Raw genomic sequence first — 21,967 nt, 5'->3', positions numbered from 1 at the left:
GACTATTTCAAGAGCTTTTATATAGGAAATAGGAGTATTTTGACTCATTTGAAACGTAATTTCTGCTCCTATTAAACACTGACGGATCGAAAGGGATAGCTCAGAAAATGAATTGATTTAAAAGAGAGAGTTAAAACTTTAAATATCAAAAATCAATATACCCATAAAGCTGAAGAAGAATAACAACTCTGCTACATATGCAATAGCAGCTTTAATATTCACGAGCTGAAGATGGTACCAGCACAGTCCAATAAAGATGTTGAGCCAATGGAAGATGACAGCAGCTGATATTTAAATCCAGCTATACCCCTGAAAGAGGTCTGTCTTCCATCTTCAGCGAGGCCATGGAAAAAGAAATATATATAAATTTCTCTGAACTGAAACACTCTCTCTTATGCTTATACCCTTATGTACTGTTACACACACGTGCTCACTTACACTCTAGCTCTCAGCGCTCATCTTAGTTTAGACTGTTCATTTAATCTTTACAAGCAAACAAAAAACAACAAGACAGCTAAGAACAATAAAACAACAGCACAGTATCAAGAGGAAGCAACCTTCCAACCCACCACTGCTTCTGCAATGTCATCACAACATCGAGAATTCAGCATCACTGGTGAGATGGAGTTTGCCAAAGCACTGCCAAGGGATTAGATTTAATTTGTTCTTGGACTAATTTTAACGCAATATTGAAATTCTATTATAATTTCAGTGGTTAACAGCTTTTAGTGTTAAACCCCAGATTGTTTAAACTATATTCCTGGAAAAGAGACATAAGCAAATATTGATAAACAGAGAGAAGTTGTGGGATTTAATTTGAGTTTAAGATCATTAATATCAATTTGCATGTCTTGACCACTGCTTGAATGGCTTCTTTTAAGTAAAAAGAAAAGGAGTACTTGTGGCACCTTAGAGACTAACCAATTGATTTGAGCATAAGCTTTTGTGAGCTACAGCTCACTTCATCGGATGCATACCTTAGTCTCTAAGGTGCCACAAGTACTCCTTTTCTTTTTGCGAATACAGACTAACACAGCTGTTACTCTGAAACCCTTCTTTTAAGTAACCAACTTAAATACCTTCTTTAGTTTCATAGGACTTAAACTGACTTCCATGATTTCAATGGGAGTTAAGCACCTAAATACTTCTGAGTATCTGGGCCTTAGTTAAGATCACTCATTTTTCTTATTCATAATAAGATTCACAGATCAATGACATTGAGTCTCTATGCAGCCCTGGAGACAGACCAGACCTGTCAATTAGAGGCATGGGATGTGTGGCTCCACCTCTGAGGAACCACCAGTTTTTCATCTGTCTCTTCAGCTTCAGGCAGGCAGACCATCTCCTCCCTGCTGAAGAGCAAATTTGAAGAAGAGGAGGAAAAACAGGCTTAAAGTCACTAGGCTGTCTTGGTCTGCTTTTATCAGCACAGGGGGATTCCCTTTCTCTTCAGAGTCACTGGGACTCTTCATGCCCTGGCTCACCCATGTGGAGTTCAACCTAGTGGAGAAAGCTAAGAAGGCCAGATGCTGTGTCTCCTGTATCTCCCCTGGATAGAGATTTGTGCCTTCTCTGCAGAGACTCAGGCACCTCTCAAGTGCTAAGGCTAGGATACAGTTTTCTATGGCCTCCCCCCTCAAGCAGGAGAGCTTCCAAGAAGCAGCAGCAGCCCTTCAGCTGCAAAATCACCCTTGGGACAGGTAGCAGCCCCAAGAATGATGGCTCCTTCTTCCACACACCCGCATCTGGCAGGAATATAGGTTAAAGTAGAATATCAAAGGGCCAAGGAAGCTCCCCTCCTCCAGCTGCTGGAGCCTCTGCTCACAGCCCTGAGTGTTGACCATGGAATAGCTGCCCAACCTCTCCCACGAGGTTGCTGTGGCAGCAGGGAGCTACTGATAGGGATGCAGAGCAAGGAGAGCCTTTAGCCAAACCTCCCTCCATTCTGCAGCCTTTTCTATGATTAGCTTATTATCTCTGACAATTTCAAAACTTTTTCCAAAACCTTTGAGTTAAAAAAAAAATCATAGAAACTGACTCAGCCTCACAAACAGTTTCAAACAGTGACAAACTGATATTTTTCAACAGAAACATCATGTTGATATATTCCCATCCAGCTCTACTCAACATCTCGTTCTGTGCATCCACCCCAGACTTAATTTATAGAATGCAAAGCACTCCTGCCCTATGTCTGAGAATCAACCAATACTTTTTATATGGCACCATAGACCTATTAAAATGTATATAGCAGCTTAGAATACATCTGCTCGGAGGGTCCTTGGCCATTTTCTTTTGACATATAAACATACAGGGGAATGTACTATTCCTGTGAATTCTGTCCCTTCAGTTGGTTGTGGTGGAATAATGATGCAGTACTGGAAATCTGTAACATGATTGGATGCAGGTATTAGTTTTGTTTTCTTCTTCTTTTGAAGTGCAAATATGACTTTTGCTGGATTTGCCTAGAAGAATGGAAGAAGCACAGCTCTTCTACTGGAGGCTATTACAGGTGCACTCGCTATGAAATCATTCAGCATGTAGAGGAACAGTCCAAGGAAATGACAGTGGAGGTAGGAGATTAAACTGTATTGGCTACAATAAAATACTTAGGCTGTAATTTTCTGTCTTGCCTAAGATTCTGAATTGGTGTTCCTGAGAAGAATTTGTTAGACTTTAATTTTCCCACTCCTAGGTCCACAATGGGGAAAAAAGTGAATTATAACTCTAAATATCATATTGAGATAATAGGAGGAAAATACTGTCTGGCTTGTGTTATACTGGGAACAAAGACAACTGGGTTCTCGATTCTGGTACTAACAAACTGTGTGATATTGGGAAAGTCACTTCATCTCTCTCTACCGTGGTTACCATTCTGTGCAATGAGTGTAGTAGTACTGTAATTACCCGCTGTGCTTCAGAGGACTGTTATTTGGCTTAATCGATGTTTGCAATGTACTTTGAGGACCACTGCTTAAAGATTGCTCTATAGCAGGGGTCAGCAAACTTTCAGAAGTGGTGTGCCGAGTCTTCATTTATTCACTTTAAATTAAGGTTTGCGTGCCAGTAATACATTTTAACATTTTTTTAGAAGGTCTCTCTCTCTATAAGTCTATATATTATCTAACTAAACTATTGTTGTATGTAAAGTAGACAAGGTTTTCAAAATGTTTAAGAAGCTTCATTTAAAATTAAATTAAAATGCTGATCTTACGCTGCCAGCCCGCTCAGCCCGCTGCCAGCCTGGGGTTCCGTTCACCTAGGCCGGCAGCAGGCTAAGCAGGGCCTGCGGCCGGGACCCCGGCTGGCAAGGGACCGGCAGCCAGAACCCCAGATTGGCAGCGGGCTGAGCAGGGCTGGCGGCCAGGACCCCAGACTGGCAGTGGGCTGAGCGGCTCAGCCCGCTGTCGGTCTGGGGTTCCATCCGCCAGTTCCTGTCAGCCAGGGTCCCGGCTGCCAGCCCCACTCAGCCCGCTGCCGGTCTGGGGTCCTGGCCCTGCCCACATAGAGTGGGTACCTACCTTCTCCCTGGTTCTGGCCCATTTTCTTCCTCTCTCTCTGCACTGAAATGAGGGTGGGAGTGCACTGAGCACAGGGCTAGGGGTGAAGGAGCAGGCTGGGGGTTGGGTTGTAGGGTCTGGCCAGGAGCTAGAATGAGGGAGGGGGCTCAGGGTTGGGGTTTGGGTGTGGAGTGCTTACCTGGGCAGCTCCCATTTGGTGTGAGAGGTGGGGGTGGGAATGTGTGGGGTGCAAGAGTCAGGACATGAGGTGCGGGGGGTGCAGGAGTCAGGGCAGGGGGCTGGGAGATGTGAAGGGGGTGCAGGAGTCAGGGCGTGGGGAGTGGGGGGCTGGGTATGTGTGTGGGGTACTGGAGATAGGGCTGGGGTTGTGGGGGGGTGCAGGGGTCAGGGCAGAGGGCTGGGTGTGTGTGAGGGGGTGCAGGGGTCAGGGCAGGGGGCTGGGGGTGTGGGCTGGGGTTGTGGGGATATGCCTTGATTCCACCCCACGGCCCCATCCCCACCTCTTCTCTGCCTCCTCTCCAGAGCAGCGAGCATGCTGCAGCTCCGCTTCTCCCTCTCCCCCGCAAGGGCTATCAGCTGATCGGCGGCAGGGAGAGGAGGAGGGCCAGGAACACAGCACCTGGGGGAAGAGGCCAGGGAGGGGGAGCTTGCTTGCCCTGCAGCAGCAGCCAGCAGGACCAAGCTTCTTCACCCTGCCCCCGCGGGGGGGCCGGAGAAGAGCGGGCCGGGGCAGGCAGGATTTTTAATGGCACTCTGCTGCTTGTCGGGGTCCCAGCCTGGGTTCAGCAGCAGGCTGAGCGGGGCCAGCGGCTGGGACCCAGAAGGCAGCAGTGTGCCATTAAAAATTGGCTGGCATGCCGTCTTTGGCATACTTGCTATAGATTGCCGACCCCTGCTCTATAGACACAAAATCTCAATTCCTCAGTTCTGATGGCTGTATCTGTCAGACTTCTGATTTCAAAACATTACCTTTCTGTCTGATTTAGACTATTCCTGGGGGAATTCTGCGCCACTGTGCAGTGCAGAATTTTGCAAAAATTAATGTGCACACAGAATTTCCTTTCCCCCACAGAAATGGGCTACAAGTGCTGCTGGCCACCACTAGGGGCCACTGGACTCTGCAGAGCCCAGCTTGCACATAGAAGACATTGCTGTGGGGAGGGGGAAAGGGAGGGAGCTGGAGCATTCCAGGCAGCTACAGTTCCCTGAACGCTCTGAGAGAAGGACGCGACTTGCAGGAAACTCCACACAAACCTGGGATCGAGCATCAGGCTGTTTTTCCCTCTAGATCCCTGAGGGCGGGTGTCTAGGCTAGGGGGCCCCTGCAGATGAGCTCTGGGGCGGAAGGGAGTGTGGGTGTCTGGGAGAGGGGGCCCCTGCAGCTGGGCTCTTGGGGGAGGGGGACAAGTGTCTGAGCTGGGGGCCCCTGCAGCTGGGCTAGGGAGGGAGGGGCTTCAGGTGTATTAGCTGGGGTCTGGCCCCGCAGCTGGGTTTGCCGGGGGAGGGGGGGGAGGAGGAGGTGAAACAGGAACTGTGTTGTCATAGGGGTTTCTTTAACTCTCTACTCTTGGAAGAATTTTTTGTGTGTATGTCTGTATTGCTACAGACAAACTTGCTGAAAGGTATTTTGAAATAAATTACCAAAATAATTGAAACTGGCATGATTATATAGTGTTATTTTGACAAATAAAATTGGCAGAATTTTAAAATTTTGTATAATTCCTCAAGGAGTATGTCTTAAACAGTACCCATTACCATGGTATTTGTGTATAAATGTCTAATGTTCCCAGCTGAAACAGCTGACTATAGTTTTGTATTTGCTGATGATTGTGAAAATAATATAAGTCTAATAGACTCTAAATGAATGATTCATGTTTGAGTTCTTATTTTCTAGGCTGAAAAGAAACACAGACGATTTCAAGAGCTTGATAGGTTTATGCACTATTACACGAGGTTTAAGAACCATGAGCTCAGCTATCAGGTATGGTCCAAACAGTTTCTAGTAAATTTTTCCCACTTTATTAGTCCAGAAATTAGATGAATTTGTTGAACTTTATTTTTGTCCCTTTTTTTAGTTAGAACAGCGCCTTCTAAAAACTGCCAAAGAAAAGATGGAGCAGTTGAGTAGAGCTCTCAGTGGAAGTAAGTAGTTTTAGTATTTACTGATTTATAATGGTGGTTTGAAGTCAAATATCTCTTTACACTAAAAGAAAAAATTTTGTTCTTCAGATTTTTCTTTACTTATATTGATGCCTACAAGAAACGATATATTTCAGACTGCTACTTCTGTACATTTAAGGCTTTGAACTTTCAGCCTTTGTCAGTCCTCAGTTCATCTTGATAACTTGAGTTTGAGTCCTTTATTGTTAAGGAGATATAAACACTGAAAGAGAATTGTTGTGCAACAGCACCCCACACCTTATTCCATGTATTTATTTAAAATATGTGGGAGAAGGGACAAAACAATGTTGAAATTGCTTGAGGAAACAGTGAAGTATGAATTTCAGACTTTTAATGGTATCTTACATTTATGTAGTGACTTGCACTCTGAAGGATCCCAAGGTGCTTTAGGAACTACAGCATGTATTCTAGATAGAAAGAATCACTTGCTTCTGAAATGCCGTCACCTTTAGAGTGAGGAAAGGTGATTTGATTCAACCAGTGCACAGCACAGTGCACAACTTGTTATATGTGAATCTGTTCTGCATCAGTTTATTTTCTTACTTTGTAGAGAAGTGTACCCATAATAAAGAAATAGTCTTGATCCTCCAGTGAGCTCTGCGTGTACGTAGGGGTTGCCCACGAGGAGCTCTTTGCAGGATCATGGGCATAAGTCTGTATTGAAACTGTATGAAGACAACCTGCTATGTCACCACCTGCAAGAGTGGAAATTCAGACCTGGTCAGGTCGTCACTGCTGGCAGTTTTACCCAGCTGGCCCAAGTGAGCAATCTTATCTGTCCTTCTGGATAAGCCTTTTATTGATAGGGCTCATTAGAGCCTATTACACAGTGTAATTTCTCATTCTGAAATGTTAGTGTAAATAAAATGTGGTAAAAGCTTCTATTAGGAAATAGAATAAGCATATGAGAGGCTAAATACACCCAAGGAATAGATCACTTGAGTTAGAGAGAAGCTAGTGATACATAGTTAGTTTTTTTACCATAACCACACTTACCCATTTACAGTATGGACTGGATTTTATTTGGAAAATATTTCTGATCTTACATAACTTTTACTTCTTTTGGGGGAAACTCTCATAATAAAACTACTGAGGTCAGCAGAAAAATGTTTTTACAATGCTTGTGTTACTGTACAGCTGAAGGAGGCTGTCCTGATACCACTTTCATTGAAGATGCAGTACAAGAGCTCCTAAAAACTCGCCGCATTCTCAAGTGTTCTTATCCATATGGATTCTTTTTGGAACCTAAAAGCACAAAGAAAGAAATATTTGAACTTATGCAGGTAAAATAAGTATGTTTTGCTTTTTATGACCCAACTAATTTTTCTTGTAATACTAGTTATCCATCTGGCATGTTTTCTGACTACATAAAATTCTTAAACTTAGTTCAAAATGACAAAGATGTGGGAAAAAATGTGTATAATGAACTATTTATTTTGCTGTAACATTAAACTCATTGTTGGGTCAATATGACTTTGAATTCTGTCTTTAGAGGTTTTAAGGCTACAACCAAATTAGGGGGAAGGGAGTGAAGAATAGTTTTGGCAGGATTGTTTAGTCTATAATACAATTATTTTATTACAAATATTTTATTGCAGCTTTAAAGACAGATTCTTAATGAAAAAATATACACTTGTAATTCAGCTTTTCTGAAGATATATGAACAGGATTCTCATTCCTGGATTCGGTTGAGACCAGCAGATCTCCCTCAATTCTAAAATAATTTTGATTCCTGAGGGCACTGACTTTGGGTATAGTGCAAGCCAAGCCCTGCATTGACCATCAAATCTCCTTTCTCTGCTGGATGTAAATAATGTCCTCTAAATGATCTACTCAGTCCCTTCATTTGCACAGGAAGTGAAGCTCCCTAGGATGATAAACCAATACGAAATGATTAACCATAACCAAAAATATGCCCCCCCCCCCCCCAAAATAGAATCAACGCATAAACATTAAAGAAGATACCTCCCCATAGAGTTTGGGAATTATGTGGTGAATGAAAGTTATGTCAGAATGATGCTTTTTTCAACAGACAGCCCCTTTCTTGATGGCCAATCAAGAAGGAACTTTCTGGAATTAGAGGGCAGTATTTATTACACCCAGCGGGGGATGGCATGCAATGGCCACTAGAGGGCTTGGCTCACTATACCTCACAACTTTAATTATTTATATGTATTTCCATAGTACCTAAGAGCCCTAGTTAAGGACCAGGACCTATTATGCTAGGCACTGTACAAACACAGAACCACAAGACAGAACCTGCCCCAAAGAACTTACAATTTAAGAACAAGACGGGATGGATAAAGACAAATGAGGAGTACAAGAAAACAACGAGACAGTATTGGTCAGCATAATCAGCATGGTCTTAGCACACCTCTGCCCTCAGTGGTAAAAATTCTTTGAGGGCTGAGGGAGTTCCATCAGTTTCTTGTTAAGGAGCTAACACCCAGGAGTGAGAATCCTGTCAGGATGGTGTCTTTAGAAAAATTGAATTATTCAGTATAGTAACCCCTCACTTAATGTCGTCCCGGCTAACGTTGTTTCATTGCTGATCAATTAGAGAACATGCTTGTTTAAAGTTGTGCAATGCTCCCATATAACGTTGTTTGGCAGCCGCCTGCTTTGTCCACTGCTTGCAGAAAAAGCAGCCCATTGGAGCTAGCTGGTGGGGGCTTGGAACTAGGGTGGACCATCAGCTCCCCGCTCCCCTAAGTTCCCTGTGCGGCAGCCACCCAGCAGGCTATCAATTGCCAGGCAGTTCAGCTGTCCCTCCCCCTACTGCCGTGTGCTGCTCCTGCCCTCTGCCTTGGAGCTGCTCCCGGGAGCCTCTTGCTTGCTGTGCAGAGGGGTGCTAATATCAGGGTGTTCCCCTGCCCCCCCTTCCTTTACCCCATCTTCACTGAGCAGAGGGAGACACATGACAGGGCTCAGGACAGAGGGAGTTTGCTGGCAGCAGCTGCTGTCTCAACTTGCTGATCTACTTAAAAAGGCAGTGTACTTAGAGTGGGGTCAGCGAACTTAAAGGGGCAATGTGCAACACACACACACACTGTGTGTATCTCCCCTCCCTCCATTCATGCTGCCTTGTAGAGTATGAGGCTACATTAACAACAATGGGTTAATGCTTGAGGGCTCAGCCGAGTGCTAGTTCATCATTTAGCAGTAAAGCATTCCCTGGGAAATATCCCACCCTCTTCCACCCTCTGACTTCACCACCTCAACCAAGCTTCACAATCATCATTGCTGTGTACAGTATTACATTGTTTAAAACTTATATTGTGTGTGTGTGTATATATATATATATTTTTTAATTGTCTTTTGTCTGGCGACATTTTTTTTCCTGGAATCTAACCCCACCCCACTCCATCCCGGATTCGCTTAACATCGTTTTGCTTAAAGTAGCATTTTTGGGAACGTAACTACAGTGTTAAGCAAGGAGTTACTGTATAGCATGTTTACAGTGCAGTTATGCCAGTTTTTCATTTAACTGTTTTATTTTGTTGTAACATTACGTGGTATACTTTTTATTTTCTGTTGCAGACAGACTTAGAAATGGTCACTGAAGACCTTGCTCAGAAAGTAAACAGGCCTTATCTTCGTACGCCTCGTCATAAAATAATCCGTGCAGCATGTCTTGTGCAGCAGAAGAGGCAAGAGTTTCTGGCCTCTGTGGCCCGGGGAGTTGCCCCTGCAGACTCACCAGAAGCTCCAAGGCGCAGGTAATTTAGGCATAAAAAGCGTGTGCAAACCAAAAAAGTTCAGGTTACAGCTACCAAGCTCTGTAAACCCACCCCTCAAACTAGTGCTTGCTTTGACGTACACCTCAAGGCAAAATAGAGCTGACAGAATTTTGTAGTTGTAGGTCACTGGCTCAACAAACACTTCCTTCATTTGATTTGTGTGAAATTACACCCTTTCACTTTAAACTTCAGCATGTGAAACTCCGTTAAACTGCCAAGTGTCTCTCACTTTCATTTTGGAACTGAAAATGAGGAATCTTGGCTGACTTTTAAATTTGTAATGAAATCCAAAACCAGGCAGGATTTTCACCAGTGTGTTTTTATTTATTTATTTATTTTTTGGGCCGGGGGGCAGGGGTGGTTTGCCAACTCTTTCCACACAGGTGCAGTTGCAATATTAGCATGGGAGATAGAGCCCATGCTTTGGTAGAAATCCACCCCTGGAGTTTAGGAAGTTGCAGAGGCTGACTAGATCTGTGTGGGGGAAGTCATTGATTTCCTCCTCTAGCTAGAAAGCCAAATAATCTCATTCACAGTTCCTATATTTTTGATTAGATTGGCATTTTCATTTCACTCTTACGGCACCTTGTGGATGCCAACTCAAATTGCTGTATACACTTCCATTGCAGTCTGGTCATCTGACAAGTGAAAGGTGTTAAACTGAAGACAGCTTGTTAATAGAATAAAGATCTTAATAGAGTAATGTGATTGATGGAACTGATTCAGAGAAGCAATATTTTTGCTACTCGGTGTTCTGTTTAGATTACATTTTAATTGTTTGAAGTTACTCGTAGGTTTGGTGTGTGTATACTATTTTATCCCCACATTTCTCTTCCTTTTCTTCTAGTGAAAGGATGTAGACCTAAAAATCATTCTCTTTTAGTTTTTTCTGTTTTTTTTTTAAATTACATTAAGATATGCCAAGTTGTGAATTACAAGAATAGTTAATAATAAGTATAATTATAACATATATGCACCCACTCAATTGTTCTACCCTCCAAGCCATTGTGACATAATGTGAAGCATAATTTGGGTGTAATGATTCTTTCCCAGTTTAGTCAGTGTACTAGATATGAATTTTTATAGTATAATTCACACCCAGTTTTTTGATCTCTTAATAGCTAGCTGAGTGCTTGTGGCCTCATTTCACATCCTGTACTTCAAAATAGCCACTTAAATACTTGGCACTCACCAAACACTATTTAAATAACTGCTGAGAATAATTTTCAAAATCTAGAATTTTAAATAATTTACTTATCCAATCTTCTGAAACATTTTTATAAATGTATGTGTTAACCAGATGAGGAGTTCACCTCAAGGTGGTTTACAGTTGTAGACTGGGGGGAGCCATTGTTCATACTTTATTCTGCTAATAAATTACATGATGTATCTAATTTAATTTATAGCTTTGCTGGTGGAACATGGGATTGGGAATATTTAGGATTTGCATCCCCTGAGGTAAACTATTTCTTTTTTACATTTTTAATGTCACTCTGCATATTATAGGAACCAGGGTGTAATTCTGTTTTGCATGGAGAGATTCCAGATTTTGTTTCATATTGTACTGAGGTTTGCAAGGTTGGGTTTAAGCTTTCCATTTTCTTTGCTTCACAATAGAAGGAAATATATGCATGGGTAATTGGGCAGTACCTAAACAATGAGTCTTATGAAAAGACAGCTCTTAAGGATGTCATCAGACCAACTCTTTTGCATTGTATTTTTTCCAATCTCAGAGCAAGGCAATAATCTACGAACAAAACATGCCTGCATTTGGGGCAAGATTTTTATAGTAAATATTCAAAAATCTGTATAATTAAAAATATACTTTTGAATGCAATACCAGTCCAACAGAATTTGACAGAGAACCTAAATGAAGTGGCACACTATCTTCCATTCTTTACTGATTTAACAATTCAACAAAAAATTAAAGATTTAAAATTAAATGTTCTGTTTAAATTTTAAACAAATATTATTCTGAATGTAAAAGTAGTATTAAAGAGGAAGGAAACTAGATAATTTCTGATATAATTAGGGCTGTCAAGCAATTAAAAAAATTTATTGCAATTAATTGTGCGATTAATCGCACTGCTAAAGAATGATAGAATACCATTTATTTAAATATTTTTGGATGTTTTCTACATTTTCAAACATATTGATTTCAATTACCACAGAATACAAAGTGTACAGTGCTCACTTTATATTATTATTTTTGATGACAAATATTTGCACAGTAAAAAACAAAATAAATAGTTTTTTTCAGTTCACTTAATACAAATAATGTAGTGCAATCTCTTTATCATGAAAGTTGAACTTACAAATATAGAATTATGTACAAAAAAATAACTGCACTCAAAAATAAAACAATGTAAAATTTTAGAGCCTGCATGTCCACTCCATCCTACTTCTTGTTCAGCCAATCGCTCAGACAAACAAGTTTGTTTACATTTGCAGGAGATAATGCTGCCTGCTTCTTGTTTACAGTTTAACCTGAAAGTGACAACAGATGTTTGCATGGCACAGTGGTAGCCGTCATCGCAAGATATATTTACGTGCCAGATGCTCTAAAGATTCATATGTCCCTTCATGCTTCAACCACCCTTCCAGAGGACACACATCCATGCCAATGACAGGTTCTGCTCAATAACAATCCAAAGCAGTGTGGAAAGATGCATATTCATTTTCATCATCTGAGTCAGATGCCACCAGCAGAAGGTTGATTTTCTTTTTTGGTGGTTCGGGTTCTGTAGTTTCCGCATAGGAATGTTGCTCTTTTAGGACTTCTGAAAGCATGCTCCACGCTTCATCCCTCTCAAATTTTGGAAAGCACTTCAGATTCTTAAATCTTTGGTCAAGTGCTGTAGCTATCTTTAGAAATCTCACATTGGTACCTTCTTTGCGTTTTGTCAAATCTGAAGTGAACATGTTTTTAAAATGAACAACATCTGTTGGGTCATCATCTGAGACTGCTAGAACATGAAATATATGGCAGAATGCGGGTAAAACAGAGCAGGAGACATACAGTTCTCCCCCAAGGAGTGCAGTCACAAATTTAATTAACACATTTTTTTTAAACGAGCGTCGTCAGCATAGAAACATGTCCTATGGAATGGTGGCCGAAGCATGAAGGGGCATACAAATGTTTAGCTTATCTGGCACGTAAATTCCTTGCAATGCCAGCTACAAAAGTGCCATTTAAATGCCTGTTCTCACTTTCAGGTGACATTGTAAATAAGAAGCAGGCAGCAGTATCTCCTGTAAATGTAAACAAACTTGTTTGTCTTAGCGATTGGCTGAACAAGAAGTAGGACTGAGTGGACTTGTAGGCTCTAAAGTTTTACATTGTTTTGGTTTTTTCAGTGCAGTTATGTAACAAAAAAAAATCTACATTTGTAAGTTGCACTTTCATTGTAAAGATATTGCATTATGGTACTTGTATGAGGTGAATTGAAAAACACTATTTCTTTGTTTATCATTTTTATAGTGCAAATATTTGTAATAAAAAATAATAAATATAAAGTGAGCACTGCACACTTTGTATTCTGTGTTGTAATTGAAATCAATATATTTGAAAATGTAGAAAAGCATCCAAAAATATTTAATGAATTTCAATTGGTATTCTATTGTTTAACAGTGCGATTAAAAGTGCAATTAATAGTGATTAATTTTTTTAATCGCGATTAATATTTTTGAGTTAATTGCATGGGTTAACTACAATTAATTGACAGCCCTAGATACAATATTATGTTAGTCGTGTCACAAATAAGATCACTTTTTCTGCAGGATGGACTACTGCTGACAGGATTAGAAAAAGCAAAATACAATTTTTTAAAACAATATTTTACCATTTATACATGGTGGAAGAACATTTATGTGATTGTCAAACTGCACTGCATATAATATGTGCATTTTCCTTTCAAGTTTTCCTTTCTCTCCCTAACTTGAATTAAATATTTCGGGGGGGTTAAATCAAACCGTGAGGTTAAAGGAGAAATCTCACTTCTTCATTTTTCTTATGAGCCAGTCACTTTCAGACACACTGGAAAAATACCAGGTCTTATAAAACTCCATTTTCTATATATTTCCTTTCCTATTGTTGCTGGTTAGCAATATGCTGTCAGAAAAAAACAGTTTGCTTCTTATAGTGTAATCAGCTTGTTTCTCCTGTCCAATTGCTTCAGTTCTTCCTTTGTTCCTAAATAATTCAGTGTTTTGTGAGACTGAACTATATCTGTGATGTTACAACAGCCCAGGAGGAACAGGGTAGGAGAAAAGGCAGACTAGAAAAGGGGAAAGCTTCTGTTAAACAATAAGTAACATGGCAGTCATGTTTAGATGACAGTTGATTAGCCGTTATAATTTGCCCAAATATGACACCATCTGATTTAAATTGGATCCTTTGTACCTCAGCTGCCAAAGATACTTGCAACCACCTGAGCTAAAGGAATTCTGTAGCTAAAATAATTGTCCTTTTTGTATTTTCCATTAAATTCACTAGACAAACTTTTTAGCACAATTATGTATTTTGACTGATACCAAAGTAAAATATTTGCGTATACCAGATCTTGTTACCACAAAATTCTACCCAGAATAGAGAAAATTTGAATGTTTTCAGTAAAAAGCACTATATTTAGGCCAGTATATGAAAATTCTACTTTTCAGTGCAATAAAATTAAAATCTATATTGCTAAAATATATAACATCTTTCTAAGTAATCAGAATCAAAATTATATCTCTGAGTGGAGATATCTGTCTGAAGCACAAATATATTAAAGAAACAACAATTATTAAAAAGGCCATAAGTGAAATCTGTGACCTTATTGCAAACATAGAGAAAATTATATTTTATGTAATATCTGCAATGACTTTCAAATCTTAATACTTTATGGACTCATTTCTGATCATTCTCAATCCCCATGGTGGGTGTGTGTATATTTATAAATTAATATGGATCTCTTTACTTAAGGAATAGGTGTATATGGTGTAAAGAATACTAAGTCAATTGTTAGGCATCAAGATCTGGAAATTAAGGTCCTGATGCTGCACTTGAATCAGTGGAACTTCACACAGGAGCAAGAGTCTGCTAGCATTGATCCTATTGTGGTGAAAGTGCTTACAGCTTGTATTTGTTGTTAATGTGTAAGCACCTGGGATGAAACTCTCCATAGAAAGAACTGAAGAGGCCATGAAGTAACTGTCTGGACTGTTGGTCCTTTCTAAGTTTCTTTTATGTTGCAGAGCAGCTGTACAAAAGGAGGCTTAATGGTTAGGCTACCTTTTCCAGGCCACACAGTACAAGAGAAGCTTTGGAGTAGGAGTTTCCCAGGTGTAAAGTGCAGGGGCTGACGGAGAAACTAAGTTTAGTATGTGTTTAACTAGTTAGATTTGTTTGAAATTGGTGTGAATCCTAGAGAGAGACAGAAGTTGGAGACAGCTGCTTCTTGGGGCAGACTATGGTGCCTTACCTGCAGTTTCTGATAAAGGGAATTAACACCTAAGTGCAGTTTTTTGCCACCTCTGTTCAAGTAAAACAAGATTTGTGTACATTTTGTAAATAAACAAATCACACTAAGAAACATTTGCAGTCCCTACTCTGATGCCCACACCCACCCTGACTTGTCAAAAGTGTTAAATAAGTAGGTACGATGGCATGCCTCTTTTTATCACTATGCAGTGGATGAAATCTAACCCCAGTTAAAACATAAGAACGGCCATACTGGGTCAGACCAAAGGTCCATCTAACCCAGTATCCTGTCTTCCGACAGTGCCCAATACCAGGTGCCCCAGAGGGGATGAACAGAACAGGTAGTCATCGAGTGATCCATTCCCTGTCGCTCATTCCCAGCTTCTGGCAAACAGAGGCTAGGGACACAGACCAGCCACTTTGTACCACAGATTTGTGTTAGCCCTGCAAATGTAGGCCGCAAGTCAGTAAAGCACTTTAAGCACGTGCATAACTTTACAATTCCTTGAAAACAGGCACAAATTTAAGTGTTTTGCTGGGTATGGGGCCTTAGAAGGTAGCTCCTTAATGTCTAATGTTAAACAAAAAAGAGAGAAGGCTCATATTTAATCAGTTGTATGTCTAAAAATAATAAAAATTTGGTATTAAAACTTGTGAACAAAATTAACAGAACTTGGAATTATTAAAAAAAATGGAGATTGCAAGTATTCAGATATCTGCAACTAGCAGGCTTTGCTCGTTAATAATTTTGTTCATTTAGGATTACCTGCTGTCTTTTTTTTTTCTTTTTCTTTTTTTTAATTTCTTGCATGACAATCTGCGATTTATTTTCTAGGAACAGGTGATTTTATAATAAATGTATAAAATCACACATTTTTCTTAATAGAAAATGTACTGTTGGTTATGGGAGAAAAAATATTGCATGTTCCCCTGTATTTTGTAACCTTTGATTTATGCAGGAATATGCTGAATTTCAGTATCGGAGGAGGCATAGACAGCGTCGACGTGGAGACATACACAGTCTGCTCAGTAATACTCCAGACCCTGAAGACCCTAGTGAGAGCACATTAGGTATGTTTTTTGTTTGGCGTAAAAAAGAAAAAATAAATGTATCTCAAATTGTTAGTAGAATCCACTATGATCCTTAGTTTATAGATAGATTAAAAGAAGATTATGGTCTCAGTGCTGCACTTGCTTAATTTTACTTCAGTGTGACTACTCCTGTACAAAAAGAAAAGGAGGACTTGTGGCACCTTAGAGACTAACAAATTTGTTAGTCTCTAAGGTGCCACAAAGTCCTCTTTTTCTTTTTGCAGATACAGACTAACACGGCTGCTACTCTATTCCTGTACAGTTGAACATACCTATGAATCTTTGCAGGACCCTGGCCTTAGACCATCCACCCTTACTTAGAGCAAACTTATTTTTCTGTCTCTGAAGACATTTTCAGCAGTAAATACATCACGTAAGATTCTCATCCCCATACCAAGCTCCTTTATGCCTGATAAAAGGGCCAGAGTGACATAGAAGGGTTCTAAAACCCCTGTATCCACCTAATAGAACATAATATAAATTCACTGGTTTTTGTCCAATGAGATATGCAGGAGAAGCATGGAGGGACAAAATCAAAGTGTGGATTAAAATAATTCCAAGACTGCAGTTTAAAATAACTGATGCAAAATTGCCACCCATTTTGGCTTTTTACTTAATGCCATCAAGTTAGTTGTGATTAAGGGACAACCTGTTGGGATCTCACTTTTATTTCATTCTCAATTTTCAAGTTAAAATGGTAAATCCTATTACCATAATTCAAAAGATTGATATTTCCCTCTACTGTGGAATGAGTTTTTTCTGACAACACTTATTTCATTTTTAGAATTTTTTTTTAAGAACAGGAATGTCACTTGGATTCACAGGGGAAGCAATAGCAACACTACTCTTAGAAATGCTGACACATCACAGTAAAAAGAAATGTGAGCAAAATTCTCAGTTTGCAGCTGAGCTACAGTGTGCACATGTATATCTGTGACCTGCATATTTTGGCCCCTGTCTTAAATTAGAACAGCTTCATGGCTGCTCTAAATTACACTCAATTGCCACAATGTGGTAGGGGCCACTCTGCAGCTAAGACTAGAGGAAGAGAACTGCTAACATGGATTTTGGCAAATAGGAAGGAGGCAGACAAGCACAAAGGGCCAAATCCAGGTCCCTGCATTAGGGGCTGAGAGGGAGTGACTAAGAGCATTCTGGCAAATCTACAGCATCCAGGGAACTCTGTTATGCCAAGGGTATTTCCCAGAGGCACTTTCCACAAGGGAAAGCGTAAAGAGGCCAAATCATGATGGAGAGTCTGGTCCCATATTTAGAAGGAAAATCTCGTTTTCAAGCAAATGTGAGGAGGGGAAGAAAGATTTGTTTTTTTACCAAAGTGTTCCATAATGCACGAGTGGGTTTTAGAAGCCCTTCTGCCACCTTATCCATTGACTTGTATTATTGACCATGAGTCCCATTCCCGTAAAGAGAGGAAGAATGCAATTAAGGGAGCAGACACGCACAAAGGGGTAAATCAATCCCATCCTGTGCAGCCATGGAGACTCCCAAAGCAATGTAACTGGTACTGTTCCACTGTACATGAGTTGGGACTGGAGGCGGGGGGGGGGTTAATGTGTGCTGTGCACGGAGCAAGGCCAGAAGAACCATTTGTAACAAGGCTCCTCTTGTCTCCTCCACCCCCCCCCCTTCCAAATCCAGCAGGGATTTGTTGGTGCCATGGGAGCAGCTGTGCAAGCATCCTAAGGAGGGGATGGGGAAGCAGTCCTTTCCTCTAGCGAACAGCCAGTTGTTGGGGCTGTGCTCTGTATTACAGGATTTGGGCCAAAATGAGGAAGAGAGCAAGATCATACACTTGAAGCCAAATTAATAAGAAGCAGGAGGTTCTGCCAATAAAAATGGGGATTAAAAATGGAGAGAGGTTTCGTGTTCATACTTAAATGTTTTTGTTTAAATTATTTTAACAGATACTCAGGAGGGTGGTAGCAGTAGAAGACACGGTACCTCCATGGTGAGTTCAGCTTCTATGAGTATTCTGCACAGCTCTTCACTTCATGACTATACCCCTGTCAGTCGCTCTGAAAACCAGGATTCTCTTCAGGTATCTTCCCTAGTCTCCTGTCCATTTGCTTTGCTTTCCTTCCTATATTTTTCTTTATCATATTTTCCTGCATCCTACATTTGTTACATGACTATTTATGGTGGTGAGAGGTGTGGAATCTAGCATAAGAAAATATGAATTTACAAAGTATTGTTAAGCTACCGTAAATGTATCATCATCATCAAGGATAAATCAACTTTTAGAATTGATTTAAAAACTTTACTGGAATACATTTTTCAGACATTTTAAACAAAATGCAACAATATACATTAATTTTGAATCCAAAACTTGATAAAAGCAAAAATTATTTAATTTTGAAACTGATCTTGTATATCTCCATAGGCTCTTAGTTCTTTGGATGAAGATGACCCAAACATCCTGCTTGCTATTCAGTTATCATTGCAAGAATCTGGCCTGGCTATTGATGAAGAAACTAGAGACTTCCTTAATAATGAGGCATCATTAGGAGCAATAGGTACATCTTTGCCTACAAGGTTGGACTCAGTTCCTGTAAATATAGATAACCCTAGGGCGGCTTTGAGCAGCTCTGAGTTGTTAGAACTTGGTGATAGTTTGATGAGACTAGGGGCAGGCAATGATCCATTTTCAGCTGATCGCCTTAGTTCACACCCTTTCAGTGATACAAGAAGTGGATTATACTCAGCATCTAGTGATGCTGATTCAAGTAGCCAGGACCCCAATATTAATGAAAATCTGCTTGGAAATATCATGGCCTGGTTCCATGACATGAACCCTCAAAGTATCGCACTAATTCCTTCAGCAAGTACAGAAACTGATGAGGATTTACAGCAACATAGTATCGATGATGGGTCAGGAGGACAACCAAATCTTTTAGAGGTAGGACTGGAGCCTCAGGAAGAGCATGCACTTTTTGAGGATGCCCTCAGAAATGAAGGCAGAGGAACCCAAACAGAAGTGAGTATTTCTGAAGAAAACATCATTCCAGGGGAAAGAGTGCCACAAAGTGGTGACTGTACTGGGGAAGCTATTAGCAGTGTGGATACTTCAGAAGATGTTTCAAGTCAAACTCCTCCGACCTCAAATGAATGGATTGAGCATGTACATTTGGTATGAACACAAACTAGTTTTTGATCTTAAATGGATGGCTGTTACAGATGGTACAGTATGTGGAGTAAGCATTATGGGGACTTTGATCCACATACGTACAGCTCAGTTGTAAACCACTGACATAATGATGGAATACATAGGCGTTCCCTTGAATTGAAGTTCTTTAGACTAATAATATGAACCTTTCAAGGAATATCCTTTGCATTTAATTAGGTAGTGTTTGCCTTTTTTGCTCTGAAGGAAGAGGAATAAGTAAGTTGTACTCCACATTCCTAATACATTGCACCATCTGTTTAGCCTTACGTTGGTAATCCTTAATTTGAAAGTATGGATTAAAGGCTTACACTGATTATTTTTGTTATTTAGCCTCAAATAGTTTTTTCCATTTTTAGAACTCAATCTTTCAGCAAAATAATAACATTTAGCAGTTCATTTACATTTTGTTTTTGCTTTTCCATAACTTTTTCCTTATTTATCTTTCATTTTTTTACTAGCAGAGTGAATTGAGGTATTTTATGCTTCTCTTTAGTGCTGCTCCAGGAACAAGAAAATGGATATTCTTTTAATATTAAAATTAAAGTTTTTTTTCATGTCTATTTACAGTTCAAATGTGCCAAACTGTGAATAGCTAACTTTAACCCAATACAACAGGTGTACAGTGTGCCTGTATCAAAGTAATCCCATGATTCTTAGCAGTGAACCACTGGGTAGCATTTCTTCTCTAAATTAAATGGCATTTATTGCCATGGTGACTGCATTTAATTAAATGTAGCCTGTACCTTAAGTTAATTAAACCTCATGCTGCTGTTAAACAGTTGTTTTAAATATTAAAATACAGTTTATTAGCAACAGCTATGCTGTATTTGAGACACTTTAATGGAAGTGCAATCATAGTTCTTTTTCATAATTTTACAATGCATTTTATGCACTAATAGTGCAATTAATTTTAATGGTAACATTTTATAAAATATAGAAATATGAAATTTTCATATTATTGCTTGTCCCACAATTATTAAAGTTCAATAGTGCATTCTGTGCAACATGTTACCGTGCCTTTGCCGTAACCCAAATGGATAGTTGCCACAGTTAAATAAGTAATTCAGATTCAGTGTCTGTTCTGGAGTAACTATGCTATTAATTGAAAAGACCTCCATAAAACCACCCATGGCCTTGCCTTTACAGTAAACAATGACTAAACGTTCAGTCAGTGTTTTTGCATAAGTAACAAACACTGCTAGATATTTGTTCAATTGCACAATATTCACTTGCTGTGTGATTACTGTTTAGTAGAAAAACTAAACAAAAAAGACCCTTTCTGGTTGTTGTACTGTGAAGAAAATATTGGTTTTAGATATGCTTAAAAGCATCAAAATTACAGTTAGTGGTAAGTGAGATACAGTGGTACAGTATGTAATTACAACTAGAGTAAATTGTTGAAAGTGCTGTTTTACTTGCATATAGTCAAAACCTGTCATAATATAAGGAAAATCAATACACAACACTCCATTGTAAGATTTGCTTGACTGTTAGGAGATTTGTTGATATAAAAGTTTTTCACTGCCAAGCGTGTATAGGCAAGTATGATGGCAAACAAAGATAGATAGATAGAGAGATTACTGTGAGTGTTTTGGTAACTTTTTCATTCAAATCCTACTTCTGGAACCTTGTAGTCAGAAGGTTCATATTAGTAAGGAGTTATATATGAATATTTTATCTCCAGGTGCCACACAAAAATCTTTTTCTCTTTAGCAATGTCTTTAAAGAGAATGATTTGAGGCTGTTGTTATGCTCTATAATTCCATTACATTTTCTAACTTTACCTCTAGGGGCCCCATTCTCAAAAACATTGATGTTGAACCCTTTGTCATCTTTGGAAAATACCTATTTTAAAATGTTCTATGCTATAAACTACTATAATCTAAAATAGTTCTTTAAAGATTGTCATCATGAATTGATCCAAAACTTAAAAATGTTTGACTCGCATAGCGTCCTTGAGTTGTAATTTTTGAATACAAAGATTCTCACAAAGATTGTGTATTACATTGAGATGTGTCTTGCAAAGCTACCGTAAGATATGTAAGAGTGCTCTGTGAAGATAGTGAAGTTTGTGGGTTCTGGTTTTTCTGTACTTTGTTTAGGTTGTGCAGTATATCCACTGTTTCTGTGATACTCTATTTCGAGCATGAAAATAAGCATATTAAATTTGTATTTTCTTAGTACTTTATTTTAAAAATCACCACAGTCATTCACTTTACAGTTCAGAAATAAAGTTTGGCAAGCCTATTTTGTAAACCTATTAATTTTATAATGTAAAAAAATTACTCTAACCTTGAATTGTTGTTTGCACTTTCATAGTCTATACTTGATACATTCCCACTTTATATACAGTAGGATACTACAACGATGTAGATGTTTGGCCAAAAGAATGCTGTTAATATGTAAAATTCTTTGATTAAACATTTATTACTTAAACTATTTCCCTTCTGTCTCATTACATCTTGGACTTTATTTTAGCGAATTCCAAAGATAGATTTGATTAATTTGGTTCTTAGACTATGAATATTTCATCCTACACTGTGAATGGGCGTTGCAGACCATATACAATCAGGCATTTCTTGATGCTTTTAAAAAAAAAAAAAAAAGGATGACAGTATAATGTATGGTTTCAGAGTAGCAGCCGTGTTAATCTGTATTTGCAAAAAGAAAAGGAGGACTTGTGGCACCTTAGAGACTAACAATTTATTTGAGCATAAGCTTTCGCATCCGATGAAGTGAGCTGTAGCTCACGAAAGCTTATGCTCAGATAAATTTGTTTGTCTCTAAGGTG

At 39.4% G+C, this 21,967-nt stretch overlaps 1 protein-coding gene across 6 annotated transcripts in view; it reads left to right on the top strand.

The window, feature by feature from the left end:
• ANKIB1 (ankyrin repeat and IBR domain containing 1) overlaps window positions 1-21,612 on the top strand; it is a 169,272-nt gene extending 147,660 nt beyond the window's left edge. For 4 of the 6 annotated variants that reach the window (XM_048838127.2, XM_048838128.2, XM_048838129.2 and 1 more), the window contains 9 exons: window positions 2,436-2,570; window positions 5,413-5,499; window positions 5,594-5,660; window positions 6,837-6,982; window positions 9,240-9,418; window positions 10,846-10,897; window positions 15,860-15,971; window positions 17,918-18,051; window positions 18,394-21,612. In XM_048838127.2, coding sequence (XP_048694084.1) covers window positions 2,436-2,570; window positions 5,413-5,499; window positions 5,594-5,660; window positions 6,837-6,982; window positions 9,240-9,418; window positions 10,846-10,897; window positions 15,860-15,971; window positions 17,918-18,051; window positions 18,394-19,146 — 1,665 coding nt within the window. In that variant the 3' untranslated portion in view covers window positions 19,147-21,612. The remainder of the gene's footprint in view (window positions 1-2,435; window positions 2,571-5,412; window positions 5,500-5,593; window positions 5,661-6,836; window positions 6,983-9,239; window positions 9,419-10,845; window positions 10,898-15,859; window positions 15,972-17,917; window positions 18,052-18,393) is intronic. The other 2 variants (XM_048838130.2, XM_048838131.2) reach the window with 2 other exon arrangements.
• Window positions 21,613-21,967: the final 355 nt, after the last annotated feature.

The sequence above is a fragment of the Caretta caretta genome, chromosome 2 (genome assembly GCF_965140235.1).
Source record: "Caretta caretta isolate rCarCar2 chromosome 2, rCarCar1.hap1, whole genome shotgun sequence".
Lineage (NCBI taxonomy): Eukaryota > Metazoa > Chordata > Testudines > Cheloniidae > Caretta > Caretta caretta.
Note: the sequence above shows the minus strand (reverse complement) of the source record. Positions and strands in the feature narration are given on the sequence as shown.